Source organism: Python bivittatus, unplaced genomic scaffold (assembly GCF_059951505.1).
Source record: "Python bivittatus isolate LINGU-HERP-01145 unplaced genomic scaffold, Pbiv_v1 ctg000340_np1212, whole genome shotgun sequence".
In the NCBI taxonomy this organism is placed as follows: Eukaryota; Metazoa; Chordata; class Lepidosauria; order Squamata; family Pythonidae; genus Python; species Python bivittatus.
The window spans coordinates 175,495-202,842 of NW_028277056.1; the positions used below are offsets into that span (position 1 = coordinate 175,495).

At 59.7% G+C, this 27,348-nt stretch overlaps 4 protein-coding genes across 10 annotated transcripts in view; 2 read left to right on the top strand and 2 right to left on the bottom strand.

The window, feature by feature from the left end:
* Positions 1–55: 55 nt before the first annotated feature.
* Positions 56–5,216, bottom strand: ILK (integrin linked kinase). The gene is made up of 12 exons (XM_088140317.1): positions 5,081–5,216; positions 4,432–4,597; positions 4,241–4,336; positions 3,995–4,091; positions 3,513–3,596; positions 3,325–3,410; positions 3,071–3,180; positions 2,739–2,866; positions 1,048–1,169; positions 866–965; positions 578–708; positions 56–497 (listed from the first exon to the last, which is right to left on the bottom strand). The coding sequence occupies exons 1-12, from the start codon at positions 5,167–5,169 to the stop codon at positions 348–350; spliced, it is 1,359 nt and encodes a 452-aa protein (XP_087996443.1). The 5' UTR covers positions 5,170–5,216; the 3' UTR covers positions 56–347.
* A 63-nt stretch (positions 5,217–5,279) lies between these two features.
* Positions 5,280–8,063, top strand: RRP8 (ribosomal RNA processing 8). Of its 3 annotated transcripts, XM_088140315.1 has the most exons (6): positions 5,280–5,656; positions 6,107–6,596; positions 7,296–7,425; positions 7,500–7,606; positions 7,688–7,784; positions 7,852–8,015. In XM_088140315.1, exons 1-6 carry the CDS (start codon positions 5,368–5,370, stop codon positions 7,960–7,962), a joined length of 1,224 nt encoding a protein of 407 aa, XP_087996441.1. In that variant the 5' UTR covers positions 5,280–5,367; the 3' UTR covers positions 7,963–8,015. The 3 variants fall into 3 exon arrangements, with proteins under 3 accessions (XP_087996441.1, XP_087996440.1, XP_087996442.1); XM_088140314.1 differs by having other exon boundaries at positions 7,688–8,063; XM_088140316.1 differs by lacking the exon at positions 7,500–7,606 and having other exon boundaries at positions 7,852–8,063.
* A 43-nt stretch (positions 8,064–8,106) lies between these two features.
* Positions 8,107–13,280, top strand: LOC103064178 (F-box/WD repeat-containing protein 7-like). The gene is made up of 12 exons (XM_088140312.1): positions 8,107–8,239; positions 8,341–8,820; positions 9,048–9,130; positions 9,207–9,345; positions 9,695–9,829; positions 10,612–10,735; positions 10,825–10,961; positions 11,401–11,514; positions 11,596–11,777; positions 11,878–12,103; positions 12,207–12,417; positions 12,864–13,280. Exons 1-12 carry the CDS (start codon positions 8,123–8,125, stop codon positions 13,130–13,132), a joined length of 2,217 nt encoding a protein of 738 aa, XP_087996438.1. The 5' UTR covers positions 8,107–8,122; the 3' UTR covers positions 13,133–13,280.
* Positions 13,281–13,292: 12 nt separating this feature from the next.
* Positions 13,293–27,348, bottom strand: part of DNHD1 (dynein heavy chain domain 1) — a 100,662-nt gene continuing 86,606 nt past the window's right edge. For 3 of the 5 annotated variants that reach the window (XM_088140305.1, XM_088140303.1, XM_088140302.1), the window contains exons 29-41: positions 26,512–26,694; positions 22,707–23,138; positions 22,173–22,614; positions 21,945–22,091; positions 21,596–21,808; positions 19,907–20,085; positions 18,540–19,508; positions 18,280–18,454; positions 18,107–18,193; positions 17,727–17,928; positions 14,861–14,952; positions 13,816–14,783; positions 13,293–13,743 (exon numbers count right to left, since the gene is read on the bottom strand). In XM_088140305.1, coding sequence (XP_087996431.1) covers positions 13,399–13,743; positions 13,816–14,783; positions 14,861–14,952; positions 17,727–17,928; positions 18,107–18,193; positions 18,280–18,454; positions 18,540–19,508; positions 19,907–20,085; positions 21,596–21,808; positions 21,945–22,091; positions 22,173–22,614; positions 22,707–23,138; positions 26,512–26,694 — 4,434 coding nt within the window. In that variant the 3' untranslated portion in view covers positions 13,293–13,398. The remainder of the gene's footprint in view (positions 13,744–13,815; positions 14,784–14,860; positions 14,953–17,726; positions 17,929–18,106; positions 18,194–18,279; positions 18,455–18,539; positions 19,509–19,906; positions 20,086–21,595; positions 21,809–21,944; positions 22,092–22,172; positions 22,615–22,706; positions 23,139–26,511; positions 26,695–27,348) is intronic. The other 2 variants (XM_088140306.1, XM_088140304.1) reach the window with 1 other exon arrangement.

Genomic DNA, 27,348 nt, shown 5'->3' on the forward strand with positions numbered 1-27,348 from the left:
TCTGCTAACCAGCCCGGATCCCCTGCCCCCCGAAAGCAGCACGAAGAAGTGGTCCTTCAGTGACAGCTCTTTATTTGGCCACGGGTGGCTTTGCCCCGGGCCTGTGTACAAAAGATAAAAACTGTGTAGCGCAGCCAGGGAGGAGTGCAGGGTGGTCGTGGCACAGGAGGTGGTAATTAGGTATGGCGTGTGGAGGCAGAAGGGAAAGTGCAAGGCCGGAGGGGCTCCCTGCTGGAGCTTGCCCACAGAGGGGTGGCTCCGTCCGTACCGCGCTCGGAGCTGTGGCTTCTGGCCATGGCTCTTCTGGAAGGCACTTGGGGCCGGCCAGCGGCTGCCAGACAGGCTCCTTATTTCTCCTGCATCTTTTCAAGAATAGGGACAATCATGTCAAATTTGGGGCGCTTGGCAGGGTCCTCGTTCATGCAAATCTTCATCAGCTTGCAAATGTGAGGGGAGATGCCGGGGGGGATGGTGGGCCGCAGCCCCTCTAGGGCAACCTGCAAAGACACACCAGAGCTTCGTTGGCATCCGCTGGAGCGCCAGAGCAGAATCCCTTCGCTCTCCGGCTGGAGCTTACCTTCATGCCAATCTCCATGTTCGAGAGGTCAGCGAATGGCACTTCCCGGGTCACCAGCTCCCACAGCAGCACTGCAAAACTCCACATGTCTGCCGAGCGCCGGTTAATCTCCTCGGCCTTCTTCTGGAGAGCTGGGGGGGGGGGAGGGGAAAGAGGAGCCGCCTGGGGGAGCTGGCCGAGCACAGAAAGACCTGGCGGTGGCTCCAGTTCCAGTACAGGGAAGGACGGCGTCCCATGCTTGGTTGGGGCAGAGAAGCAGCTGCCCCACGCCCCCCCATCCCCACTTACCTTCCGGTGCCACCCAGGCTGGGGCATACATCCTGCCTGGGCACTGGAAGGAAAACTTCACGTCTGCCATGCCAATCCTGGCCGTCATGTCCTCATCTATCTGTTCCAGGCAAGAGAAGGGGTGATGGCTCTGCCCTAGGCCGGCTCTGCCCAGTTCTCCAAACTCCCCCCCACCAGCTCACCATGATGCCGCGGCTGTTCAGATAGTGGCGTGGGAGGAGCGGCTCCAAGGTGTGCAGGAAGGCCATTCCCCGGGACACGTCCAGGGCAAATTTCACCGCCTGAGTTTGGTCCACCACAAAGTCTGGAAGGAGAAGATGGGGAGTCCATTTGGGCAAACTGGAGGTTGTAAAATGGAAGACTAGAAGGCACCCTGCCCACCCCCTTGCTCAGAAAGGGATCCACATTCAAGTTGTGCCTAACAAATCTAGCACAGGAGAACTTACCACCTCCCTGGAGCGCTGGCCCCACTGTCAAGCTGCTCTTGACCTCTGCCAGGTTTTTCTGGTGTTTCCTCAGAATCTGCCCTCCTGTCTCTAAACCCAGAGTCTGCATTTTGCACCCAGGAGGAGAAAGAAGCGAAACAAACCGGAGCTTCGCGTGCAGATTCATGGGGCCCCTGCCTCGTGGAAAGGGAGCCTGGTCATGGGGTTGGCCTGGCAGCCCCGGGGGGGGGGGGGGACCGAACTCCCAAAAGGCAACGTCCCTCTGGGGTTACTCTTGAGAATGATAACCCAAAGCCAGTCTAAAGGGCTGTGGCAAGTCCTAACCCCATTCAGGGCAAGAATCCAAATCAGAGGCTTGAAACCTCCAGGAAAGGCCAGCCTACCTCCCTGGTCCCTACTTCCGTGGCTGGGAAGGGAAACACCGGGGAGCTCCTCTCTTGTGAGATGTTCCAATCCAGCCATCCACTTAAGGTGGGGGGGGGGGGGAGGTTCAGGACCTGTTCTTGGACACCACAGCGAGTTAAGCTCACAAGCAGGGGCTGCCTTGGAAGGGTTTCAGACGTGCTTTGAGACCCCACGCCTGTCCTTTGCAAACGGGTCCAAGCCCCTTGGGAACTCTTCCCAGTTAGAGGTGCCATCCCATCAGGTCAGGTGCGTGCTGGACTTCCCCTTTTTATGGTTTGTTCTAAGTTTCCTTCTAAGCTCCTAAACATCCTAGCTTTTTTTATTTTCAGTTCATTTTTTGTAGAAGAGTTAAATGAGCCCACTGGTTATCCTCTTGCATGCCTCTCCCATGCTCTGTTTTCTTCTCTAAGGAATCATACTCAGTGCTACAGATGGGCATCAAACCTTACAATGTTGGCAGTTTAACTTTCACTCTTTTTCTGAAGGTGGTGGAAATGGTTCCGAATAAGCAAGCAGGGCCAGTTTGCACCAAGACGAGAAATTAGGGCTGCTGGTCCAACCAATGCCCCAAGAGGAAGAAGGGAAAAGACCAGATCCGCCCTCCAGGGAGAGCAGGCAGGAATCTTCCAGCTCCAGGGAGCGGCTGCTCAAAGACCCTCTGAAGGCAAGCTGCTTGTGGAGCAGCCCATAGCAGGCCTACTACAAGGGAAGCACTGGGATTCCCCACCCCCAGCCCAGGATGGGGTCAGAGGGGTGCTTCAAGGGGGTCTGGGGCGAGCCATTTGATTTGGAGAAGGCTTGCATGATGTACTTCCACCCAGTTGGTCCACAGCTTCCAGAAAACGTGCCTTTGTTTTAACTCAGGAAGTGCTTCTGTTCTGGAAACTGCCTGGCGCAGGCTGTCCAGCTGTTTCGTGCAGTGGTCAGAGTGCCTTGCTGCTTGGTGAGTTTGGGGCCTCTGCCAAGCCCCCCCTTGCTGGGCCCTGAGCAGCCTCCCAACCCCAGCCAGTGGCAAGACTCACTGGTGCCTTCATGAAGCACGTTGTAAAGGGAGCCGTAGGGCATCCAGTGAGTGATGATGATGGGGTGCGGGGCAGGGGGTGACTGGCAGGCGCCCAGGACTGGCAGCACGTTGGGGTGGGAGAAAATCCTGAGGGGAGAAATGGCCCAAGTCAGCTTTGCCACACCAAGATGCCAGCCTCCGGGGCTGCTCACGGGGGGGGGGGGCGGGGGCAGAGCTCAGCAGCAAAGCTCCACCTCGAGCAGGGACCCCGATTCCTCCCTCCTGAGGAAGGCTCTACGAGAAGAAGAGCGCATCCTGGCCATGCCTGGCAGCAGCGGCACCCCAGCTCACCTGAGCTTGGGGTACTCCTCGTTGAAATCTCGGCTCTTCCGGGTCGTCCAGTCGCGAATTTTGAGAACTTTTATGACAATGTCGTTCCCTTGCCAGCGCCCCTTCCAGAGCTGCAGGGAAGCGGAACGGTCAGGGCGGGTGGCGGAGGCCACAGAGCCAGGAACGGGGGGGGTGCTTTCTGGGGGCCTGGGCCCACCCACGCCCATCTGGATGGCGCAGGGTGTGCAGGGCAGGGAGGGGGCAAAGAGCACAACCTCTCCGGACTGGTTCTCGTTGAGTTTGTGGCCCAAGCTCAGCTGCCGGAAGTCAATCCCAGCCAGCTTGTTCAGCGTCCCGTTGCCTGGTAGAGGAGAGAGGCCGAGGAAAGGGTCAGACCCCGGCTTAGCCTCCCTCTCCATCTCACAGGAGCCTCCCGCCTCCCTCGGGGAAGATGATTCCTTACGTGGTCGAGTCCGCGTGGTGCCTTTCCAAAAAGTGTCTTTGTAGGGGACGCGGGTCAGGCTTTGGCCTGACTTCTCCGCACGCTCTGGAAAAGCGGAGATCGTAGTCAGAGAGCCCTGAGAGCGGGGTCCGGGTTGGGGCTGGGGGCAAGCACCCCAGGAAGTGAGCCTTGATCCCCCTTCCCTCTTCTGGCCTCTCCTTCCACGCCCCCTCCCTGCCTTTACCCTGGGAAACTCTGGGGGAGCAAACGCACAAACAGTTCAGGGGCTTCTGGGAACCCAGCCGCTGCCTTGGGCCACGCGCGAACAAAGCCGAACGCAGTTCACACCGGCTGTGCCGCCTGGTGATATGGTTCACGCGAGGAGCCTCGTGGAAAGGAACCGCTCTTTGCGTGCACTGCGTTAATATTGGGGCAGGTCCTCTGAGGAGCTAAGCCAGACCCCACCCGCCAGGAGCAGCAAAAGAGTTAGAAAAAGAGACCACCTCTCAGTGCGTCCCGCAGGGGCTCCTTTGCCTTGTCCAAGGGAGTCTCTCCGTATTTGTTGCAGATGCTGACCAGCGCCCCGCTGGCGACCAGGTCCTGGCAGCAACAGGGAGGAGAAGGTGAAAGAACAAAGAGACGACGCAGTCCCCCGCAGCCCTCTTTCCCACCCAGGGAACGGCTGCTACGGCCAGCCTCGGCTCGGCCTGCCGGTTGCCGCCGCCACCCCCCCGGGGGGGCCCACTCACCTCGGCCACCTGCTCTTGGGCCCAGAAACAGGCGTAATGCAGGGGGGTGTTGCCATGCTCGTTCGCGGCATTGATGTCTGCCTTGAACTGGATCAGCTGCGGGTGGAGGAGAGAACAGAGTAAGTGGATCAGGACCACCAGCCCTCCCCGGCAGGAGGCACTGGCGGCAAGGGGGCCGGGGGAACCCCCACCTTCTGGACAATGTCGCGGTGCCCGTGGCTGGCGGCCAGGTGCAGGGGGGTGTCGTCTCCCCGGTTCATGACGTTGATGCGCGCTCCTCGCATGACCAGCATGTCCACCACGCCGGAGCGCCCCTCCCGGCAGGCCCAGTGCAGGGGGCTGAAGCCATGGTCGTCTCTGCGGAGGGAGGCAGGCAGGCAGGGAGGCAGGGGCAGGCGCTAGCAGCCGCCGGGCCGGGAGGAGGCGGGACGCACAGCCCCGCCCGCCCGCCCGCCCCCCTCCGTCCGCCCGCGGCCGGCGGGCAGGCCTTAAAAGGAGACCTCAGGCGGGAAGGGGAGGCGCTCCGGGCGGCCGCGGCCCCGCGCCGCCTCCCCCCGCCCCGGGCGGGGGCTCGCGGGGAGCAGGGCCGGCCGCCCGGTCGGCGCCGCCGAGAAGGGTCCCGCCGAGCCGCTGGCCGGAGGCGACGCCCTCCACGGCCAGCCAGATGTGCCTCCGCCCCGCGCCGCTCCCCCCACCAGGCCCGCCGGCGGCTCGGCCGCGGCGCTCCCGGGAAAGCCGCGCGGCTGGCCGGCTGGCCGGGCGGCGCAGCCTGGACCTCGCCGTCCCCAGGAAGCGCCGCGCGGCCCCCGCCCCCCACCCGCCGGCCGGCGCGCGGCTCACCCCTGGTTGAGGTCGTTCTCGGTGTTGTCCAGCCAGAGCCGCACGGCCACCGCGTTGCCCTCGCGGCACTGCGTGAAGATGTCGTCCATCGCCCCTCGCGCTCCGCCGCGCTCCGCCGGGTGTGGCTGCTCCGCCCCGCCCCGCCGCGCCCCCCTCCCGGAGGCAGCGACGGACCGGGGCAGGGCGCGGCGGCGACCTCCGGCCGGCAGGGGGTGCGCGCGGGCTCGCCGGGCCCTGGGCGCTGCGTGAGTTCCGGCGCGCGGGTTCCGGCGCGGCGTGCGCGGACGATGCCGGCGCGGGGGGCCCTCGCCGCTCGTTCCCGGGCAGGCAGCCGCGGCCCCTCTCTCGGCCGGCCGGCGCCCCTCTCCCGGCAGCGCCTCCTGGCCGCCCTGCGCCGGCGGCCGAGCCTGGGGGCTCCGCGGGGGGCTTTGCGCGGCCCGCCGGGCTCGGAGCCGTCGCCGGGCTCGGAGGGCCACGGCGGTGGCGGCGGGCACAACGGGGCGCGCGGAGCGGAGGCACCGGAGCCGTCCGAGAGGCCGGTCCCCGGCGAGAAGCGCGGCGGCTGGAGAGGCCCAGGTACCGGAGGCTGCTGGGGTCGCAGCCCGCAGCCGGCGGGTGCTTCTCGTCGCTTTTCAGGCAGGGCTCCGAGGGGAGCCGCTCGCCTCCACGTTGCGCGCGTGCGCCGCCCCCCCTTGTCCGGCTCGGACAGCCGCGCTCCGGCCTCTGCGCTTAGAGCCGCCCAGCGCGCGGCCACCGGGGAGCCTCCTGGGGATGACCCCGCACCGGCGAGCACGCGGGCCTTCAGCGCCGCTGCCTCCGGGAGAAGAGCGCCCAGCAGCACGGATCCGGCGGGCTGGGAGGGCAGCCTCGACGCGGAGCCCCGTCCGGGTGCGAGAAGGGCCTGCGCCCGCGGGCTTCGCTCTGCGCTATGAAAAAGCAATACGCGCGCAGCGCGCGCGGCTGTGCGACCGGGCGGGGCGGCTGCCTCTCGGTCCGTGGGCTCTGATGCCAAGGGCTTCTGTCCAGGGGCGGCGGCGGCGGCAGAAGAGGGCAGCCTGGGGTCCGGAAGGAGACGCGGCAGCGCTGGCGGAGCGGCCGAGGAGCCGAGGCAGCAGCTGACCAGGAAGCAGTGGAAAAGCCGGCAAAAGAACAAGCGGAGGCCGAAGAACAAGTTCAAGGCCGTTGGAGGCGTGGGCAGTCGGGAGCCCTCCGGCAGCAGGCCTCTGGCATCGTCCACAGCAGAGGACCCTCCTGATGGCCGGGGGGGCCTGGTCCTGGACACAGAGGCGCCTGGCGGGCAGACTCCGTCCTTGCGGCAGCGCCTGGAGAGCCGCCTGGACGCTGCTCGCTTCCGCTACATCAACCAGCAGCTGTACACGCGGTCCAGCCGAGAGGCAGCCCAGCTTTTCCAGGAGGACCCCGAGGCCTTAGCTGTCTACCACCGAGGTTTTGCCCTGCAGGCAGCCCGCTGGCCCGAGCGACCCGTGGAGCGCTTTGTGCGCTACCTTCGCCGCAGGTCAGAGTTGGGCTCAGGCTGGGGGGGGCTCCCTGGCTTTGTACAAGAGGCCTGCCCACAGGTCTGAGGCTGGAGCACACCTGGGCTGCTTCAAGGGTGCGGCTTTGCGGCTGTGAGCTCTGGGCCCGGCTTTGCCTTGAGCCGATGTGGGTTTTGAAACCACAAGCCCGAAGACTCTTTCCTGAGATGCTGTTGGGCTTTGCTCTGGTTCTTCTCTGGGGCTAAGTGAGCTTCCTTTCTGGTTGAATTTGTGGGCCACAAACCTCTTCTCTGGGTGAACGCTCTGTCCTGCCAAATTTGACTGACCAAAAGGCATTTAACAACTTTTTGACAAACGGTAAGAAAAAGTATGGTGTCATCCAGTTCCCTTGTGTCTCTTGGCACACCTGCTGCCGTGGAAGTGCCCGTTCATGCTAAAGAACGTGCAGAGAAGAGAACGTAGAGGAGCCTGTGGGTAAACCAGATTTATTTGGACACAGGAAAATAATTTCTTCTCAGTTGACTGGGGCAACTCTTCCTGTCCCAAGCTAAAAAATTAGCCTGCGTGTTTATCTGCGGCCGTTCCATGTTGCAGGCTTTGTTCTGAGCGAGGGAGTGAGGGCATTTCTGCTTCGCGCACACCTCTGGCCCCAGGCCACATGCAGCGGGGAGGGGGCTCTCCCGCCTCTGCTAACGTTGCTCCCTGCCTTCCCCCGGCAGACCGGCGTCCCTGGTCGTGGCGGACTTTGGCTGCGGGGACTGCACGCTGGCCCGCAGCCTGCCCAACCGGGTGCACTGCTTCGACCTGGCGGCCCTGGACTCGCGCGTCACCGTCTGCGACATGGCCCAGGTACCCCGCCCCGGCCCCCTCTCCCCGCCCCGCCCCGCCCCGCCCGGTTGGACAGTTGTGCTCCTTGCCCGCAGGTGCCCCTGGAAGACGCCTCCGTAGACGTGGCCGTCTTCTGCCTGGCGCTCATGGGGACCAACCTGCGCGAGATCCTGGGAGAGGCGCACCGCGTCCTGCGAGCCGGGTAACGGCAGGGCGGGCGGGGCGGGGCGGAGGCTCCTAGGGCCGGGCGGGCGAGCACTTCCGCTCTTTCTCCGCGCCGCAGGGGGACGCTGCTGGTGGCCGAGGTGGCAAGCCGCTTCGCGGACGTGCGGGCCTTCCTGGGGGCGCTGGCCCGGCTGGGCTTCCGGCTGGTCTCCAAGGTAGGTGGCGGGCGAGGGGCCGGGCCGGACCGCCCCCGACTTCCTCTTACTGCCTCTTCCTCCGCAGGACGTCTCGGGCAGCCACTTCTACACCTTCGAGCTACGCAAGGCGGCGGCGGCGGCGGAAGAGGAACCGCGCGGCCTGGCACTGCGGCCCTGCCTCTACAAGCGCCGGTGACGCGCTTCCGCCTTCCCTTCCACCCACCCAATAAAGGCTCGTCTTGCTCGCGAGTGGTGGCTCCTGTCTGGCTCTCTGGGAAATGTAGGCGGGGCGGGTAGGCGGGCGGCTGCCCGCGCAGGCGCGGAGCGGCGGGCCGAGCGCGGCGGCGGCGGCGGCGATGTCGGGGTCCGGGGGCGGCAAGCTAGACGTCAACCAGGCCGGCGCGGCGGAGCTGGAGCGGGCGCTGGTCGGCATCGGGCGCCGCCGGGCGCGGGGCATCGTGCGCAAGCGGGAGGTGAGCAGCGGGCGGGCGGGCAGTGCTGCGGCTGCCGCCACGGCTATTCCGGGGGGGGGGTCCCGCGGGGCCGCCCCCTGACTCTGTCCCGGCCCGCGCAGGAGCTGAGGGGCTTCGCCCGCCTGGAGGACCTGCTGCGCGTCAAGGGCATCACCGCCCGGACCCTGGAGCTGAATCGCCAGCGCCTGACCTGCTCGCGCCGCCCGGAGACCCCTGGCGGCCCCCCCCGGCGGCGCCCCGGCCCCGGCGCCCAGGCCTCTCCGCGCGCCGGGAGGGAGGCCGGGGAGGCGCGGGGCCTCCCCCGCGCTTCCCCTTCCCCGTCGCGGGATGCCGGCGGCGAGGCAGGGGGCGCGCGCGGGGAGCCCGCCGCGCCCCGCAGCCCTCGGGGGCCGGAGCGCAGCCCGGAGCGCGGTGGCGGGTCCGGTTGCCCGCGGGGCAGCCCCGAGCCGGAGGACGAGGAGAGCAGCGACGGCGACGAGGCGGGCGGGGACGGGTACTTCTACTACACGGTGGACGAGCGCTGGATCGACTACGTCGAGCGGACGGAGGGCGGGGGGCTCCTCCACCACCCCCGGGCCAAGGTAGGGAAGGCGGCGCCGGGCGGGGGGAGCCGGTTTGTCCGCCGGGGCCTTCGACCCTGCTGCCCGAGCGAGCCGCCGGCCGGGCAGGCTTCCAGCCCTCGAGGCTGCGGGCGGGAGTCCCGCCGGGCGCCTGGGCTTTCCGCGCCGACGACTGCGGGGATTCGACCGGCAGGGCGGCGGGGGCGCCGGCACACGCCTCTGACGCCCTCCCGTCTCTCCTGCCGCAGATGAAGCGCAAGTCAGACAACGGGCTGGAGGGCAGGGCCCCGTCCCCCGGGAAAAAGCTCTGCAAAGGCTCTGAGCGGGGCAGGTAAGGTGCCGGGGCCCGGGTGGGCGGGCGGGAGGGGGCTCGCCAAGGCGGCTGGTGACCCTGCTTTGTTCCTCAGGATGCTGGGTTCCTGCGTCGCTCGGCCCGCTGCCACTTTTGGGGACCTCCGGAACGCCAAGGCCGGTCAGGCGCGCTGCCGGCACGTCCCCCCCGTGACCCCGCCCCCCGAGCTGCAGGACTGGTTGCGGACTTTCCAGGTGGGTGGCAGGTGGGCTGGGGATTCGCAGCAAGGAGGCCTACTGGGGTCTCCGGGCAAGAAGCTCGGGGGGGTTGGAAGGATGGACTTGGGTTGCGGCTGTGGCAGTTTGGGGTCCATTTTCTGTTCTTTTGGATGCTTCTGGATCGGTGCACGTTTACGGAGCTTTATGTAGTTGGCCACTGAGGTGTCATCGTTGTAACAAGCATGCGACGTTCATAGCTGTTGCGTAAACGCCAGGTGAGTTCAGACACGGGTTGCTACCGATTGTAGGCACGGATGAGTTAAGAAAACAATTTTTTTTTGCTGTTTTTCTACTCCTCCCTGCACCCTCCCTGGTTTTCTATTAGCGCTGGAGTGGCCCAGAGAAGCTGCTGGCCCTGGATGAGCTCATTGATCGTTGTGAGCCTCCCCAGATTAAGCACATGATGCAAGTGATCGAGCCCCAGTTCCAGCGTGATTTCATCTCGCTTTTGCCAAAAGAGGTGGGTGACCTACTTGTAAGGAGGCACCAAAGAGTTAAAAGGCGGCGTTAGGGGTGATGTTGAGAGAGGGCTGTTTAGTGCAGCGCAAGCGTTTCTACAAAGGTGTCGGCGTAAACGAGAGCTTCAGGCGGTGTCGCAATGAAAGAGGGGAGCAGGAACAATAACTGGAAGAAGAACCTGTGAGCCAAGTACAAGGTTGTGGCGTGCACGCAACAGGCGTGAGGAAATCAGAGGGCCAGAAAACCCTGGACTTCTACCTTCTGGGGTGGTAGAGAAACGGGCTGCTTAGGTGGAGCCTCAACAGAGCGGAAGCTGAATGACCGCGAAGGAGGAGCCCAAAGGTAACAGGCTTGCATTGGAAGCGAGGGGGCCGAGACAGTTGCAGCGGAAAAGGCCAAGGTAGGAGGTGTGGCTCTGTTTGCAAGTCAGGTCTCGGGGCGCGCAGTGGGTCGTGATAGGTTCAGAGGGCACCGATGAGCCTTTCCAACGCCTCCCAGAGCCATCTGGAAAGGCTGCTAGAGGAGCGGCGTGGTGGTGCTGCCCTCTTCGGGCCCCTGCCCTTGCACGGTTGCGGTCGTTGACGAGGCGCTTAGCTGGAAAACGGTCCTGCCCAAAGCAGCCTAGGCAAACTCTCGTCTACAAGCTGCGTGGCGGGCTCCGGGTTGCAGACAGCCTACAGGCGGATCGGCTGGGCTTTTGGACTGAGCTGCACGTGGGAAAGTTGAGCTGGAGCCGCCGGCGGAACGACCCCGATAACGGCTCTCCCTTCCCTTCCCTTCCAGCTGGCGCTGTACGTTCTCTCCTTTCTGGAGCCTCGGGACCTGCTCCGCGCCGCGCAGACGTGTCGTTACTGGCGCATCCTGGCTGAAGACAACCTGCTGTGGCGGGAGAAGTGCCGTGATGGAGGTGGGGCCCAGCTTCCGCCTTGTCCTGTTGTTGTGGGGCAGGCTCCCTGGCTGTCCCTGCCCTGACGACCCCCCCTCTTGTCCGTGCAGGTATTGAAGAGCCTCTGAGCCTGCGTAAACGTCGGCTGCTTAGCCCGGGCTTCATGTACAGCCCTTGGAAACTGGCTTTTCTGCGGCAGCATCGCATAGATATGAACTGGCGCAGCGGAGATGCCCGGCCCCCTAAGGTAAAGCATGTGCTCACCCTCAGTTGAGCTTTGCGCCATCTGGTCCCTTCTCAGATTAATTTCATCTGGTAGCCTGGCGTTCATCTTGCTTGCCCTTGAATCTATGCTGGGCGTTAGCCGCCAGCAGCGGGTGGCTAAAGCTTTTGAAACGCTATCTCTGAATTTGTCTCAATGCCCGCTTGCGCGCTCACGAGGAGGAGCTGCCAGCAAGCAGCATTCAGAAGCTGGAGAATCAAAAGGGAGAAGCATTCGTTGCATATACCCTGATCTCGTTCATCTACGTTTAAAGATTTGAAACCCCACGGGTGGCTCTGCGAGCACCAGCCACCAATTCCAAGGCTTGCTCCAAGCTGGAGAGCTTAAGCAACTCTTCTGGGTGAAGCCCCTCCCTGTCGTCGGAGTGAGTTCAGCATACTTATTCTTTCTATCCCTGGACCAGGTTCTCAAGGGTCACGATGACCACGTCATCACGTGCCTCCAGTTCTGCGGCAACCGCATTGTCAGTGGCTCAGATGACAACACCCTCAAGGTTTGGTCAGCCATCACTGGTGAGGTGAGTCCCTGTTCAGCTTCTCTTCTGTGGCGGCGGCCCCTGCCCCACCTGGCCCTTTTGAACATTCTTCTCCTCCTGCAGTGCGTGCAGACTCTGGTAGGACATACCGGTGGCGTCTGGTCCTCCCAGATGAGGGACAATATCATCATCAGTGGCTCTACAGACCGGACCTTGAAAGTATGGAATGCTGACACTGGCGAATGCGTGCATACTCTCTATGGTCACACCTCAACTGTGCGTTGTATGCATCTCCATGACACCAGGTATAGAAATCTGTGGTACGAGAGGTGGTATTCTGAAAGCACGCCGTGGTTTCCTGTGGTGTCAGACCTGGGGCTGAGGCCAGTTCCCTTCCCTTGGCAGGGTTGTGAGTGGCTCTCGTGACGCCACCCTCCGTCTGTGGGACATAGAGACGGGGCAGTGTCTACATGTGCTAATGGGGCATGTGGCTGCTGTGCGCTGCGTCCAGTACGATGGGCATAAGGTGGTGAGCGGTGCCTATGACTACACAGTGAAGGTCTGGGATCCTGAGACAGAGAGCTGCACGCACACTTTGCAAGGCCACACCAATCGGGTCTATTCTCTGCAGGTGAGCCTCCCCTTCGGTTTCGTAGAGTCATAGCTGGAAAGGAGTTTGCAGGAACCCACCCGCATTGCCAACTGGCCACTTTCTCTCTCTCACCATTGTGCAGTTTGACGGCACCCACATTGTGAGTGGCTCCCTGGACACCTCCATCCGTGTCTGGGATGCCGAGAGCGGCAACTGCTTGCACACGCTGATGGGACACCAGTCCCTCACAAGTGGCATGGAGCTGCGGGACAATATCCTGGTCTCCGGCAATGCTGACTCCACCGTGAAAATTTGGGATATCAAGACAGGACAGTGCTTGCAAACTCTCCAAGGTGGGTGTGTGAGCGTGGGTGGGGAGAAGATTGGCAGAGCAGGGCTCTCTGGTACCCTGAACGGGGACATGGGTCTCTGCCGTTATTGGCCCCCAGGAGTAGATGTCTCAGACGGCCGGCCAGCATGCAGCATCTAATGTGACCAAAGGCAGGCCCGAGAACTGGGCTTGGCTGCGGCCCCTCTTGCCATGCTGCTTTTGAGGCGCTTTCAGCGCTCGGGAACCTCCTGCCCGTCAAGGAGGAGGAAGCAGAAAACCTTCCGGTTTTGGTTTCTTCCTGCTGCTGGTCTTCCAAAGGGAGGGCCGGATGGGATGGCCGGCTCCCACGCCTTAAAGGAGCCCCGGCTGCTGGGTGTGGGGCAGGAGCGGTCACGGGACTGGCTGACCTCCCTGGGAAGGAGGCAACAGACGAGCAGGCTCTTCTCCCACCTCCCTCCCTCTCCGCAGGTCCCAGCAAGCACCAGAGTGCAGTCACTTGCCTCCAGTTCAGCTCCAAGTTTGTAGTGACCAGCTCGGACGATGGCACGGTCAAGCTGTGGGATCTGAAGACGGGGGAATTTGTGCGCAACTTAGTTGCTCTGGAAAGCGGGGGCAGCGGAGGGGTTGTCTGGCGCATCCGCGCCTCCAACACCAAACTTGTGTGTGCCGTAGGCAGCCGCAACGGGACTGAAGAGACCAAGCTGCTAGTGCTGGACTTTGACGTGGATCTGAAATGAGGGGCTGGTCTGTTTGGGGAGCCTGCAGGCCAGGTGGCCCCACTGGGGGGGAGGGGTGCGTCTGAGGGCATCTTATTTATAACTGATGCGTTGGGCCCACTGCGGCTGGCAGAACGGCATGGCACCGGGGACTGTTTTGTACACACTCATAATATATGGCTTTATTTCTGTAATTATTATTGCAATCTCTTCACCTGCAAGGAGAAATGGGTCGGGGCAGCTTGGCCTCGGGCTTTTTTCCACACTCCAGTCCTTGTGGTGGCATCTCACCGCAGAATGCTGATGGCGTGAACCCGCTGCTGGGCACACAGATCAGGAGGCATCTTGGAAGGAAGAGCCAGGTGCATGACGACCCGTTGACTGCGGAGGTCCAGGAGCGCCTGGGGGGTCCCTAAGTACACAGGGCAGTGATACTTGGGAAGGACAGAAGCCGTAGTCCAGGGCTCCCGGCTGGCTTGCACCCAAACTGGAGGCAGCTGACAGGGTTGTGCCGAGAGGGTCTCTTGGAGTTGGCAGCTGTTGGCATTCCACGTAGCATGGTAGAGCTCTAGGCCACCCAGGTAAAGGCCCTTCTCAGGGGCACTGCCAGGGGGCAGCGCACTGGCCAGCACCTGCAAAACCAAGAGGGCATCAGAGCCGAGGACCCAGGCCCGACACCCCTTGCCCACAGAGGCTGCCCTTACCTGCTGGTCCAGTTGGTAGCTGTCCACCCCTTGCTTCTCAGCCCGGGCCTTCTCTTGCAGCAGGGCGAGGAAGAGGCGCTGTGGGTGCTGGAAGGCTGCCAACTGATAGCACACCACTGGCGGCCCCCCAATAGACTCAAGGTAGCCGCACAGCAGCTCGCAACGCCGCTGAAGCGTGTTGAGCCACTCCTGCAGGGGCTCGGGGCCGGTGGGTGCGTAGGGCAGCCAGTGGCGGGGCAGCTGCTCTTGCCCCAGGTCCTGCAGGATAGCAATGCAGCGGGGGGAGGAGCAGGGCGCCCCCTGCAGGCGCTCTTGGGTGCACGTCAGGTCCCTGCCCACCTGCTTCAGCAGAGCCTGGAAGCCACCCGCCTCCTCCAGGAGAAAGCGCTGTAGGGGGCGGTGCTTGGGGCGGTGCTGTCCCTGGGGGGCATGTCCACGCGCTCCCGCCTCCCTGCCGCTTTGCGCCAGCTTCTCCTGCAGCTCCTGCACTGCCAGCAGCCCTTGCTTCACCAGCTGCTCCAGCGCTGTTTGGAGCTGGGGGGTTTGGGAGGGCCGGCAGGTCCAAAGGCCCTGGGACCCCTTCAGGGCTGACAGCAAGGCTTGGCTGCGGAGGGCCAACATTTTGGGCTGCAGGCTACTGCACAGGCCGACCCAGGCGGGCTCCATGGGGCTCGGCAGCTGCTGGATCCGGGCCTGGGTGGCCATGGAGGCCTCATCTTCCAAGAGCCCTTGGGGGGGGGAAGGAGCGACATCAGGGCCGAGCCTTGGGCCACGTCTGCTGCTGCCCGGGATGCTCTGCGTTGGCTTCCTCTTACCGGGGCTTTGAGGGCCGAGGACCGCAGCTAGAAGGCTCTGAAGGCCGGGGCCAGGCGCTTGGCGGGAAGCCGAGGCCAAGCACTGCCGGCACAAAGTCTTTACCACCTGCGCATCTCCTTCATCCAGAACATGCCCTCCGTAGAGGATGGTTCCTGTGGGAAGAGAGAGGGAAGATGCAGCTCCCCTTTTGGGTGGGCTAGCGGACTCTCTGAAGGGGATTCTTTCGTACCTGCCAGCTGCTGCTGCGCTTCCTCACAGCTGTCTGCCAGCTGACCCAGCTTCTCAAGAGCCTTGAGACTCGCCAGGACTTCCCCGTGACTCCTAGCAGGACAGGACAGGACAGAACAGACGGGATCTCAGAGGTGCTGGATTGCTCAGGAACCAGCCCCAGCAGCAGCAGCAGGGGAGCACTGGGCAGCCCCCGGGCCTAGGGATGGTCTTCCTTGTGCAGATGGAAGGGGCTGCGTCACTGGATCCCATGAGCTGAGTGGGAGACACCCGTCAGGCCTTCCTCATGCCAAAAATTGCTCTTGTAGGTAGATGGGCTTTGCCCCTAAGGACAGTGATGTAGGCCCCAGCTTGCACGTGTAGTTAGAGAAGGCTTCTGAGGCACGAGGGGCTGGAAAAGGGGGTGGAAGCAGCTGCTGTTGGCCTCGGAAGCAAAGTCCAGGGCTGAGAAGGGGCCGCAGAGCGCGTGGTTCTTGAAGGGGCGCTTCTGGAGCAGTGACCAGCTCTAGACAAGCCCAGCAGCTCTCCTAATTCTTCTTCCCACGGCACTATCATGCATATGGCAAATGCTGGCTTGGCATCCAAAAGCACCCGCGCGCCTTCCTTTGCATTCCTAACTAAGCAGACATACAGCTGCACCGTTTGGACGTTAGCTCTGTGGGTCGGGGGACAGAAACTGATGTTACTGGAGGATCAGAAAAGCAGCACCTCGGCAGCTCAGCTCCCAGCCCTTCCCCTGAGCTTTGGGTTGGCTGGAAGCTGTACGGGGGGAAAAGCCCTAGAAAGGCAGAGAGATGCGAATGCAGCGAAGGGGTCTCCGCGACGCTGGGCTGGTTCCTGGCTTAGTTCTAAATGTCTCCTAGTAGGAATCGCTGGGAGTCACTCCTGTCCAAACTGTGGAGGGTCTGTGCCTTCCTCCAAATTTCTCTAGCCCCTCTTTCCAAGCAAACACACAATGATTTCTTGTGTGAAAGTGGGCATTTTCCTGGTTTATTGCAAAATACTTATACAGCTCTTTACATGCTCCTCACCCTGAATATTGTGCTGTGCCGCACGCTGGTGTCAGAATATCACCAGCTGCCCGGCTGTAGCCCCCGTGTCGAGGAGCATACAGATGGCCTCCTTGGATCAGGCCAAGGTCCACCTTAAGCCAGACTTCTGTCTTTCATACCAGCCAACCAGATACGCCTGAGGCGCTCACAGGCAGGAGAAGGAGCCGGACCCCCCCACCGCTCTTGTTCTGCGACTGACATTTGGGCAACATCCTGCCCCCAGTCCAGGGTAACTTTGAGTTTTCAAGACTGATATATATCAGTTCTTTGAGAATTTGAGGGGGGTCTAGGAGAGACTAAGGCCAAAAAACCCCCAAAGTTCACTTGAACACAGCCGTTTTTTCTATGGTACAATGGAAAAGAGAGCTTGTCGGCTGACATTTAGGAGCCCCACCCGCCTGGAAGTGCATGCTCATGAGGGCGCATCGCTCGCTCCACGTGTGTCTGAGAGAGGGGCAATAGGCATTCCAGGAACTCTTTAACCAACGGTTTCCTCAGCCTGAAAAAATGTGAAAGCCTTTGCTGTAGTACATCACAAGTTGACCATGAATCAACAGGGCAATGTTCTGCTGAAGAAGCAAATGCTGTTTAGGGATGGATAAACGAGAGCAAAGAATCGGGATCCCAGCTCTACCTGGCGCTCGTCAGGCCCTCTTGGGAGGATCGCTTAGTTCTGGGCGCCACCGTCCAGAAAAGGGCATTGACAGAACAAGGGAGGGCTACCAATACGGTGGGGAGACAAAACCAAGTCCTGTGAGGGGTAGGCTGTGCTTAGCCTGAAGAAGAGAAGACCGTGCGTGTGTGCACGTGCACGTGTGAAAACAGTCTTCAAATATCTAAACGGTTAACGCACAGAAGATGGAGGACGCTTGTTCTCTCTTGCCTCAAAAGGCAGCACCCAAACGCGTGGCTTGAAAATGCAGGGAAGTAGAGACTCCCAGGTCAGGGCCAGGGTAAGAAAGGTCAACAGAGGTCCTGCACTGAGCAGGAGGTTAGACTTGACTCCTGACCGTCCCTTCAAGTCCCATCTTTTTTTTAAAAAAGGACCACTGTTTGTGGCGTTAAAACTAGTGATCGTGATTGTGCTCTCAGGTTACAGATTAAAAGCTCTTTATAAAGCATAATTCTGGACATGGCAAATCCCTGCTCTAGCCAAGGTGGTGAACCCACAGGCTCCATGCTGGCGGCAGCCTCAGACAAAACAGTTTGCAAGAGGTGGAAGTGTTTCCAGGACACACCATTGGGTCGCTACCAGGCCATCTCACAAGGCCCAGGAATCTTGCTGCTTTCTGAGCCCTTGGCACCCTCGTTGTTGGCCAAGTCACACTCTGGCCGGCCGGCCTGCCTGCCAGGAGTCACTGGGCAACAATCCCCTGCCTTGATTCTCTTGGGCAGCAAAGCAGATCGTGGTCCGGGCCCTAGAGTTGTGGCCTTCCAGCAATCTTGCAGGCAGGAGAATCCAGTCCAGACCCAGATCTCCCTTCCTGTTCTCCTTCCTCCCCGATGCAGGGAGAGGGATTTAAGGTGGCGACGTGGTTCCAATCGTTATAATGAGCTCCTCCTAAAAACCTTTTATTCCACCTATATTTTAGTTCATCTATTTTTAGATCGCTTGATTTTTTCTTAACAGTCATCTTTTACTATTTAACTTTTTTTTTATCATGGCTATTACTGGTCCGTCTTTGTTACAGAAAATACATCTGCATTGCTGTCACGGGGCAAAAGAAGAGACAGCGGACACCTCCTGCCACAGTCCATGCGCCTCCTCCCCTGATGAAGGTCCCCTAGCAAAGAACCACCCTCGCCCCGACTCACCAGAAGTAGAAGGCAGCCTGGGTCCACGGGGCGTAGTTCTGCCGGTATAGCAGGACCCCGTAGAGGACCAGCAGCGAGAGCCGCTTCTCCGTGTCCAGGTTCTGGACCTGTCCCTGCAGCCACTGATGGGTGTGGGCTAGGATGCCCTTCAGCTCCAACGGCTTCTCGCAGAAGAGGGTGGTGGCGTTCCGGTGCACGGGCCCTGGGGACACGGGGGAGCAGAGGAGCTGGTGGGAGGGGGAAACCAGCCAGGGCTGCAGACTTGTTCGGAGGGCGACTCCTGGCGTCTGCCCGCGTTTCTCCCCTTTCATCTTTGGGTGAGCGCAGGGTGGACAGACGCGACCTCTCTTCCCCAGCCCCCTTCAGGAGAACGTCAGTACCTGGCACAGAGTCGGGGGCATCAGCTGTCGTGATGAGCCAGAGCCGGAACTTGGGGTGGATCTCAAGGGGCCCCTCTTTGGTGTGTCCTGGGCGAGGAGGATGGAGAGAGTGAGGGAGGGGCCCTTCAACACCTGGCGGTGACCGACTCCCCCGGCCCCTGCTTTCCCCTCACCTGCCGGGGTGTGCAGCACCAGGTTCAACTGCAGCAGCACCTCGGGGTCCCACTGGCTCAGCAGCTGACAGTTGTTCAGGACCAGCCACTTCCCCTTCTTGGTGCAGAAGGGCAGCGTTCTCTGGACACGCCTGGAGGCGTCTGGGGTGCCGAAGGAGATGACGACCACTCTTCCCTGCAGGTCGCGGTTCGCCCAGTGAGGGACGGCGACGCCCTCCGGCTTCCAGCCACCGTCCCCCCCTGCGCCAGGCCCCACTCACCACCCGGCCCCGCTGGGCTGCCATCTGCTGGATCCAGAGAAGAGGATGCGTGAAGGAACCGTGCGATCCGGCCGGGGCCGTGACAAAGATGACTGGCCTGTTGGCGCGGCTGAAGGAGTAGGGACTGACAGCCACCATCTTTTCGGTGAAGGCCCAGCCCAGCAAGCAGGCGGTGAGGTCGGAAATCACTTGGCTCATGGCCCCGGGGCACAAAATGCGCCAAAGAATAGCACGCTGGAAAGGGCTGAGGTGCGCGTGGCTGGGACACAAAGCCGGCCCGACCACCGTGGAGGGCAAGCCAAAGTACTCCTGCCATTGCACGGCCTTCTCAGCCAAAGAGGCCAGCAGGCCCCGGAAGCCAGGAAGGCTCTCCAGCAAGGCGCACTCCTCCCAGGCCTCTGCGCTCACCCAGCCGGGGCGCGCCACGCCAGGCTCCAGGGACAGGAGGAGGGCCCTGGCAGCCGGGCTCTGCAAGCCCTGGCAGAAAGCTAGCCACTCCAGCGGGCTGATGTCTCCTGCCACTCGCAGTGTGGCCGCTGCGCCCAGGAAGAAATAGAGCAGGCGATCCGCCTCCCGCAGGCAGGGCAGGGCTTGGGTGAGCAGCTGCCAAAGGACCATCCTGCTGAGCTCCAGGAGCCGGGCCTCCAGGGACTCCTGCTTGCTGGTCTCCTGGCGCTTGGCCGAAATCAAAGCCTGTCGCACACGGCTGATGCAGAACTCTGTGGGGAAGCGATAGAGCGGGTGGAGGCGGGCTACCTGCTGGAGCGCCTCGTGCAGTCCCACGCCAAGGCGGGCCACCTGCCGGTACTTGTCGCACAGGGCAGCCTGATCCTGGTGCTGGGCGGCCATGTGCTTGTGAGTGGCACGTAACGCTTGGATCTGGGTCTGCAGGAGCTGCACCATTGGCATGAAGTTCTCCTCCTCCAAAAGCGAACGCTGGGGCTGTGAAATCAGGTCCACCAGCTCCTCCTGCAGGGGAATGGGGCAGAAAGGGAAGAGGGGCAGCGTGGATTTGGCCAAATGGCCCTGCCGCTGACCCCAGGACTTACCCGATAGGGCTGGCACGCTCCAGGACTCTTCCTTGGAAGGCTGCCGTCTAGGGGGGCCTCGGAAGCGTCCCTCTCCATGCCTGCCCCTACCTGTGGAACGCTCTGCCCCCGGAGACCCGGCAGGCCCCCGCCCCTTCAGCCTCCCAGAAGGGCCCTCAAGACCTGGCCCTGTGGCACTCCTAGGGGAAGACTGGGGTGTGGTTTTTAGTCCTCGTTTTATGGCTAGCTGGCCTTGTAGTTTTACTGCCATGAGCTGCCCTAAGACGGGCAGCCACACCCATGCCCGTCTTCTAAATACGTAGGTAATGAGATAGTCACCTCGGTAGCCTCCAGCTTGCCTTCCAGCTGCAGGACCCCTAGGTACAGCGCCTGCCGGTTCTTCAGGATCTCCCGGCGCTCCGCTCGCAGCACTTCGTTCAGCAGCAGGTCTTCCAGGGCTCCCTGGCTGAGGCTGAGGTCCACGACGTTCAGCTTCTTCAAAAGCGAGTGGTCCACCTCTGCGGACAGCGAGGGAGGGAGGGAGGGGGCGGGAAAGGGGGGCTTTCGCCTCCTGAGCTGCACCAGCTGTCGCCCGGTTTCCTACTCCTTTGGTGCCCTTTGCGCGTGGGCCTCAGGCATCTCGCTTTCTGCCCTGACCTGTTCTTCCCCTCAGCATTTCCGCTCCCGGAAGCTTTCCTGCTTTCCCCTTCGCTGACCGAAGTCAGCCCTCTTGAAATGCTCAAAGCAAATCTGGCTCTCTGCTGGCAGCAGGGTGAATTCTAGGAGCCGACGGTTGCTTTCCCCCCGGGAGCCCACCACCCCCACTTCCTCAACCCTTTCTTCTCTCTTAGTGTATGCACACATGTATATTAGGTGCAGTGGAGCCGATCCCCGGTTCCCTGATCCACCTTTTGCACAACCAAGTTGTCTGTGTGACCTGCTGGATCTCCCACTTGCTGCCTGAGCTTGATCCACCGCTGATGCTGGGGTAGCTGGACACCTCAGAGATCTCACTGGCCAAAATGTCATCTGTCTCTTCGTGGTTCGGTGGCTTGTAGTACATACCCTCAACCACGTCACCGTTGTTTCTTTTCCCCTTAATGTTCACCCAGATACTTTTGGCAGAGTTTCCACTCCATACAAGGGTAATCATTCCTTATGTACATAAACATGAGCCCCCTTGTCCCCTTTTGTTGGGTCTGGGTTTTTTTCAACCAATTATACCCTTCCAGTACTATATTTGCTTCATTCCGTCTGGTCTGTCACGCTTACCAGCCTTTATCTTTTATTGAAATGCCTGTTGTGAGCCACGCAGTCGTTGGGAGTCAGGTGGCATGCAGCTTTAATTAATTAATTAATTATACTAGTCATGAGTTCCAGCTCACTAGATTTTAATGATACAATTTCATTTTTACCCCCTGTCTCAGGACCAAAAGTTCTCCCTGTTTGTTTCCCATAATAACTATGTTCCTTAAAGGAACCGCACGCGATATTGCCCTCCAATTTAAATAATAAAAAGTGATTTTTATTCTTGTTATTGAAGAAAACAACCGCTTTCCACTTCACAGAACCATCGGGTCAGAAGTCCTACCTAGTCCAGCCGCTGCTCTGCGCAGGCCGGGCAGGGAGCCCTCCGGCTCTGCGGCGAAAAGGAACAGCCTCCTCTCCCAGCGGCCGCGGCCACTCCTCCTCCTGTCTAACAGAATCTATTTTCCTGCATTGTCTGTTCATCGGTTTGGTCCTGCCATCCATTCCGCCCCATTTATTTATTTATTTATTTATTTAGTTCATCACATTCGTATAGCTGGCCATCTCACGAACGTGACTCTGGGCGGTGTACAATAGAAACAGGCCACAGAAGCAGCGAACGTTAAACATTATTCCACAATAAAAACATACATGGCAATCCTTTAGATATTTGAAGGCTACTCTCCTGTCTCCCCGTCAGTCTCATCTACAGACTGAACATGCCCAAACCCTGGGGCGATGCTTCTCTCTTCCGATAATCTGGACACTCTCTTTCCTTACCTGCAGCCAAAGCTGTAAGAGGCAGCTCAGTGCACAGGTACAGTGAAAAAGAGGGCGGCACGGGTGTGCACACCGACTCCTTTGCTCCTTTCTCAGAGGCAGGGAAGAGGGTTTTGCTCTCTGCTCCCCGAAAGGATTCCTTCTCCATCAACCGCTGCAGGGTTGGACACCAGGAGATGTTCTTTTCAAAGTCCATCAGCAGCACCGGGTTGCCTGGAGGAAAACACGAGCCAAGCGGTGCTGGGCCACCAAGGGGTTCACAAAGCGTCTGCCCTGTCAAACCTCCACGCCGTCTCTGCCTAGCGTGGGGAACGTGCCGCGTGTTCTGTGTGGCTGGCCCCTTGCTTACCGAGATTAACAGCATTCCTGAGACTCTGCTCGAGGTCAGGGTTGGTCAGTGACAGGATTTCAAGCTTGTCTTCAGGTATCTCCTCACAGCCACCTTGCTCCACCATATCTGGTACAAGATCAGACAGGACTTGGGCCTGAGATTCCTCTGCAGAAAGAAGGGCGGATGAGAACCTAACCCAAGAAGAAAAGGCCCAGGCCCAGGAATCAGTTTCTTTCTTCCACTCACCCTCTTCCATAGCCAGAGTCATGAGCAACCAGATCAGCGCCTGCTTGTCAGGGTCCACCAACAGAGGCCACCGGCAGGCCGGAAGGTGAACGCTGGAGTGTATGATCATGGCAGTGAGCCGGCTCTCAGCATCCTTTGGCTTGTGGACCCGATCCCAGAGGCGCTGCTGTTGAGTTGAGCTGAGCAGAGACACTAGTCTCAGTGGCTTCTGTACAGCAAGCAGCGGGGGACCCGAGGAGGCTGGGCCTGGGCAGGGCAATTCTTTCTGCAGCAGCCAACTAACGTCATCAGGGCTCAGGAAAACCTGGGACCCGTCACACACAGCCTGCCACTTCTCCAGAAGCTCTTTTCGTCGCGGTGGGGAGAAGGGACCCAAGTAGGAGATGACGGCTGAGCAGAGAAGGGCATCACCGTGCACCGTGCTTTGGTGGTATTCCAGATCCTGGGAGGAGAGACAGCGCTCTAGAACACTGCACCTGGAAGGGAAGGGGCCTGCCAAGGGAAGGGAAGAGCCCTCCAGCTCTCGGCCGTTACCTTGGCGAGGGCCGTCCAGTTGGCCATGTGCTCCGCGACCGAGCTCTCCACAGTGCTGGCTTCCTCTTTGGCCTGTAAGGACTGGGTGAGCTGCTGCAGCAGCTTTTCCTGATGCTCCTGCTTCTGCTTCAGCTCCCTAATCCGGGCCTGGGTGGTGTCTCTCAGGTACTCGGAGTGAAGGCGTCGATCCCCCAGGTTTATCTTCTCTGTGTTGATCTGATCGTCGCAGCTCTGTAGCTGCAGTAGGGCAGGTTGCCACTCCCGCAGAGCCCAGTGATACCAGTAGACAGAACAGATCCACTGATACACAGCTGCAGCAGCTTGGCTGGCGTTCTGGATGGCAGCCACCGAAAAGGCCCTGTGGCACACAATTTGGCCCAGTGCCTCAAAGAGCTCTGTAGAGATACTGTCTTTGGGATAGAAGATCAGCTCCTGGAAAAGAGAAAAGGTCCAGGAGAACAAGTGAGACCTTTCTCCTGGTTGCGGTTTTCCATGGGCCCGTACAAAGTTACAGAGACCATCTCCGGAGGCAAGCATGGGGGGCACCCTCCGTCTTCCACCGCCATGGAAGGGCAGCGTGGCCGCAACGCTTTAAAGACTCTGCGGGCCTGCCTGGGTCAGAGGCAGTCTGATCCTTCCCCCAGACAGGGAGGAGGCCACCGCACACATGGGGCTGATTCCAGAGGCCGGTGGGTCCACAAGGGGAAGTAGATGCAGCAGGCTCACTTCAGTGGCAGCACCAGCTTAAACTGCCCAAACTGCAACTTTACCCATGCCTGCAGGAAGGAAGGCTGTTGTACTGTTTTTTAAAAATTTTTTTATCCCACCTTTATTATTTTTATAAATAACTCAAGGCAGCGAACATGCCTAATACTCCTCCTTCCTCCTATTTTCCCCACAACAACAACCCTGTGAGGTGAGTTGGGCTGAGAGTGGGTGACTGGCCCAAAGTCACCCAGCCGGCTTTTGTGCCTCGGGTGGGACTAGAACTCACAGTCTCCTGGTTTCTAGCCTGGGGCCTTCACCAGTAGACCAAACTGGTTCTGTTAAGTGAGATACGTCCTTGGGCCTGGAGCCTAGAGCCTGCTGAGGGACAGACAAGTAGATGACAGGTAGATGACAGATGGATAATGGAATTCCAATGACCACCCAATCGGTCAACTCTGGGCAGCTTACAAGAAAACGAAAAGAAAGCTACCTAAGATAAAAACAGCCGTCGATAATAATCAGTAATGGGTGACCTGGTTCACGTTCATACCTTCTTCTAATGAGACTTTCGTCATCCCAGCCCCAGTGCCTGGGGTACAGCCAAGTTCTGGAAGCCTTTCCCGGGGCTAGCAGGGTCAGGCCAGCCCAGCCTCCGCAGCACATCGGGTGGCTTCTCGCTGCCCGCGTGGTTGCCGTGTGCAGCGCCCTCTCCTGCGCCGTGGGTCTCCTTCGGCAGGAGGGTCTTGCCTTGCCCTCCGCCCTCAGAAGGACGGATGGGGGGGATGCCGTTCCACGAGCCCTGGGCTGCCGAGGGGAAAGGGCATCCCTCCGGAGAGCAGCCGAGGCTGGGTCTGGGGTGGACCACGAGGACCTGAAGAAATCGGCCCAGCGAGCCCCTCAGGCAGTTCCTGGCCACCAGAAAGGCAGCTTTGAAAAAGATCCCCGGGAATCAGTTGACGAGCCAGGGCCGCTAAAGAAACGGAATGGGAAGCCCGTCTATCTATCTATCTATCTATCTATCTATCTATCTATCTATCTATCTATCTACCTACCTACCTACCTACCTACCTACCTACCTACCTATCTATCATCCATCCATCCATCATCTATGTCAGGATCTACGCAAGCTAGAAATCATAGTTTCATTTAATTTAGACTAGCATTGCATACTTGAGAGTTAAATGGTTAAAGTGTTAATTACTTGCTTGTTCCTGCCATCGAAGTTAGGAGAAGGGGGGAGAAAGATGCCAAGCCAGGTGCTGCTGTTATCTCTGCAGAGGCGCCAACAAGGTCAAGGAGAAAGGTGCGAGGAATTTCAAGCAGGAAAAGGAAGTAGAAGGGGGGGAAAGGGCTTAAAAGGGAAGGTTTTGCTTAGCAATGCTTAGACTCAACAACCTATAGATGCTGTACATTTCTCTTAATAAATAAATCTTTAATGGAACTAATTAGACTCCAGAAGATTTACTGAACTTTGGGAATGAGTGTGCAGACTCTGACAATCTCTCTATCTTCTTTATATAGCCGCCCATCTCAGACAAGGTGATTCTGGGCGGCGTACAACAATTAAAAAGAACACATACGTAAACCCGTTACCGATAAAAACCTGTAAAAACACACAAAACAGGAGGGGGTCATATTAATAAGGGAGCCCCCGCAAAATCTCCCCGGTCCCCTGGGAGCCCCAGGCCTGATCACGCAGGCAGGTCTTGAGGGGCTTGCGGACTGTTAAGAGGGACGGGCCAGCCTCGCTTCTCGGGGGAGAAGATGCCGCGAGGCGGGCGCCACGGCAGCGAAGGCCCGTCTCCGCGTGAGATGCGTGGCTGTGTCCGGGTTCTCAAATCTGTATCTTGCTTTCAAGCGGCTTTGACGGGGAGAGGAAGAAAAAAAGTATTTCGGGCATCAGCAAGAACTGGAGACCCCCAAGCATACGGTGTGCTACTGGGAGCCATATTCAGCGGCGGTGGGCGATAACGCTGCCTCGTGTCGGTGGGGGCGAGCGGAAGCCCCGTGCCGGCCCTCCGTGGGGCTCGCTCGCTGTCTGTAGCGAGCGACTGCGGCCGTGGGAGAAAGGGGGGAGGGGGGCCTTGGGGACTCCCGATTGAGGGGGCCAGAGCAGCCAGCCGTTCAGACGCACACCCTCCCCATACCCGTAAAGTCTGCTTTACGGCAGAGGTTGATCCGTCTCGGAAGTACTCAAATCCTCTCTGATGCACGGTATATTCACGGAGGCAGGTCGTTATGTCGAGGCGCTGCTCTCAAATTCAGATCCGGACCCCGCTTGGAGCGTTGTGTCCAGTTCTGGGCACCCCAGTTCAGGACAGACCGTGACAAACGGGAGCGAGTTCGGGGCAGGGGAAGGGTCTGTGAGGATGGTGAAGGACCCAGCTACGTCTAGCGGCTGGCCTGCAGAAAAGACAACTGAGGGGAGACAGGAGAGCGGTCCGCAGGTGGCTGAAGGGTTGCCCCGTAGGAAAGGAAGTGGCTCGTTCCCTCCCTGCTGCCCCGGAAGGCAGGGCCGGATCCAGGAGGAACGAGGTATCTGCCAGTGGGACAGGATGCCAAACGTAGTAGTTTCTCCTTCATGGGAGATCTCCAAAGAGAGGCTTGATGGTCATCTGTCAGAGATGCTATGGAGGATCCTGCACTGAACAGAAGGTTGGAATAGATCCCTTCCAACTCTACCATTCTATGATTCTGATATTCGTGCTGCTCGGTTATTGTGATTGTTGATTTGAAAGTCAGTATGTCTAGTGGTTGATGGGTTAGAAGAGAAGTGGGGAGTCCTAGGCACTGAAACTCACTGGGTGACTTTGGGCCACTTGCTTTCTCTCAGCCCTGCCTATCTCACTGGATTGTTGTGGATATAAAATAAAAGGAGTTCCTAGAGGAAAAAAGAGAATATAAATCTAACAAGTAATTAAAAAATAAAAATTCTGGATTGATACCACTGCAGTTTGCTTTCTCTGCACAAGGCAAGCAATATTTTGTGACAGTATTCTTCCAAACATAGGCTACCTCTGTATTACACAGCAGCTTTGGAGCAGGCTGCTTGCAGGATCAGCGTGGATCGCGATGGAGGAATCAAGGTGGGCCTCACCTGGTAGAACTCCTCCCTGTTGAGCAGCAGTTTGGCACTCTCCCATCCTGGCTCCACGTGGAACATCAGGCAGAGGGTGTCTGTCACCTGGACCACCAAAGCTGGGGGCTGGCGATAGCTCCGCAGCTCCTCAATGTCCTGCACATGCAGCGATCCCAGGGCAGCCTTGTAGTCTTTGCTCACCTGAAAAGAAGGGGGTGGTTTGGAATGACTTCACCCCCGCCCTGCGCAGCTGGGAGACCGAAGCAGGTCTCAGCCTTCTTTTGAGACAGATGCTCCCTCCGTGGAGTCCTTGGGGTTCTCTGAGCTTGGTTGTTTTCTTGCAAACGTTTTGTTATCCGGCTGGGTAGCATCTTCAGTGCTAGATGCCAGTTCAACACATATTCTCTTCTATGGGTACCACAAATGGGCGTCAAACGCTTCAGAAAGCATGCAGATGGGAGAAATTTGCACGCAGGCAAACCTCCACCAAGGAACAACTATTCTTTCTCCATGGATGCCTAAGACAGCATACCCTGCCCACCAGCGTCAGATACAAACCTCCAATAAGCTGCACAGCTGGATGGAAAATAGCACAACAAAGCAGCCATAAAATGATACAACTGATGATCATGGATGCACACCTCAGACTCAACAAATACCAGCATACCATAGACAACCTCAAGGAGCAATTGGAACAAACCATGGCTCCAGAGCACCCAAATATACTGACAACCACCATCAAGCCCACATCCCTAAGACAAGCTGAGAAAAGAAAAACAAAACTTCGAACTAAACCGCTCAAACTAAATCCCAGAAACAAAGGGGCACTTTCATGGGTAATCAACATATCCAGCC

What these genes read in the sequence shown, in the direction of transcription:
- ILK (XM_088140317.1), bottom strand. Translation starts at nt 5,169, where the DNA reads ATGGACGACATCTTCACGCAGTGCCGCGAGGGCAACGCGGTGGCCGTG. An exon ending in GAGAACGACCTCAACCAGGG is followed by an intron (nt 4,598 to 5,080) that starts GTGAGCCGCGCG and finishes CTCCCTCCGCAG; the next exon opens with AGACGACCATGGCTTCAGCC. An exon ending in CCCAAGAGCAGGTGGCCGAG is followed by an intron (nt 4,092 to 4,240) that starts GTGAGTGGGCCC and finishes TGTTGCTGCCAG; the next exon opens with GACCTGGTCGCCAGCGGGGC.
- RRP8 (XM_088140314.1), top strand. Translation starts at nt 5,368, where the DNA reads ATGCCGGCGCGGGGGGCCCTCGCCGCTCGTTCCCGGGCAGGCAGCCGC. An exon ending in GTGCGCTACCTTCGCCGCAG is followed by an intron (nt 6,597 to 7,295) that starts GTCAGAGTTGGG and finishes TTCCCCCGGCAG; the next exon opens with ACCGGCGTCCCTGGTCGTGG. An exon ending in CCGTCTGCGACATGGCCCAG is followed by an intron (nt 7,426 to 7,499) that starts GTACCCCGCCCC and finishes CCTTGCCCGCAG; the next exon opens with GTGCCCCTGGAAGACGCCTC.
- LOC103064178 (XM_088140312.1), top strand. Translation starts at nt 8,123, where the DNA reads ATGTCGGGGTCCGGGGGCGGCAAGCTAGACGTCAACCAGGCCGGCGCG. An exon ending in AAAGGCTCTGAGCGGGGCAG is followed by an intron (nt 9,131 to 9,206) that starts GTAAGGTGCCGG and finishes TTTGTTCCTCAG; the next exon opens with GATGCTGGGTTCCTGCGTCG. An exon ending in ACTGGTTGCGGACTTTCCAG is followed by an intron (nt 9,346 to 9,694) that starts GTGGGTGGCAGG and finishes GTTTTCTATTAG; the next exon opens with CGCTGGAGTGGCCCAGAGAA.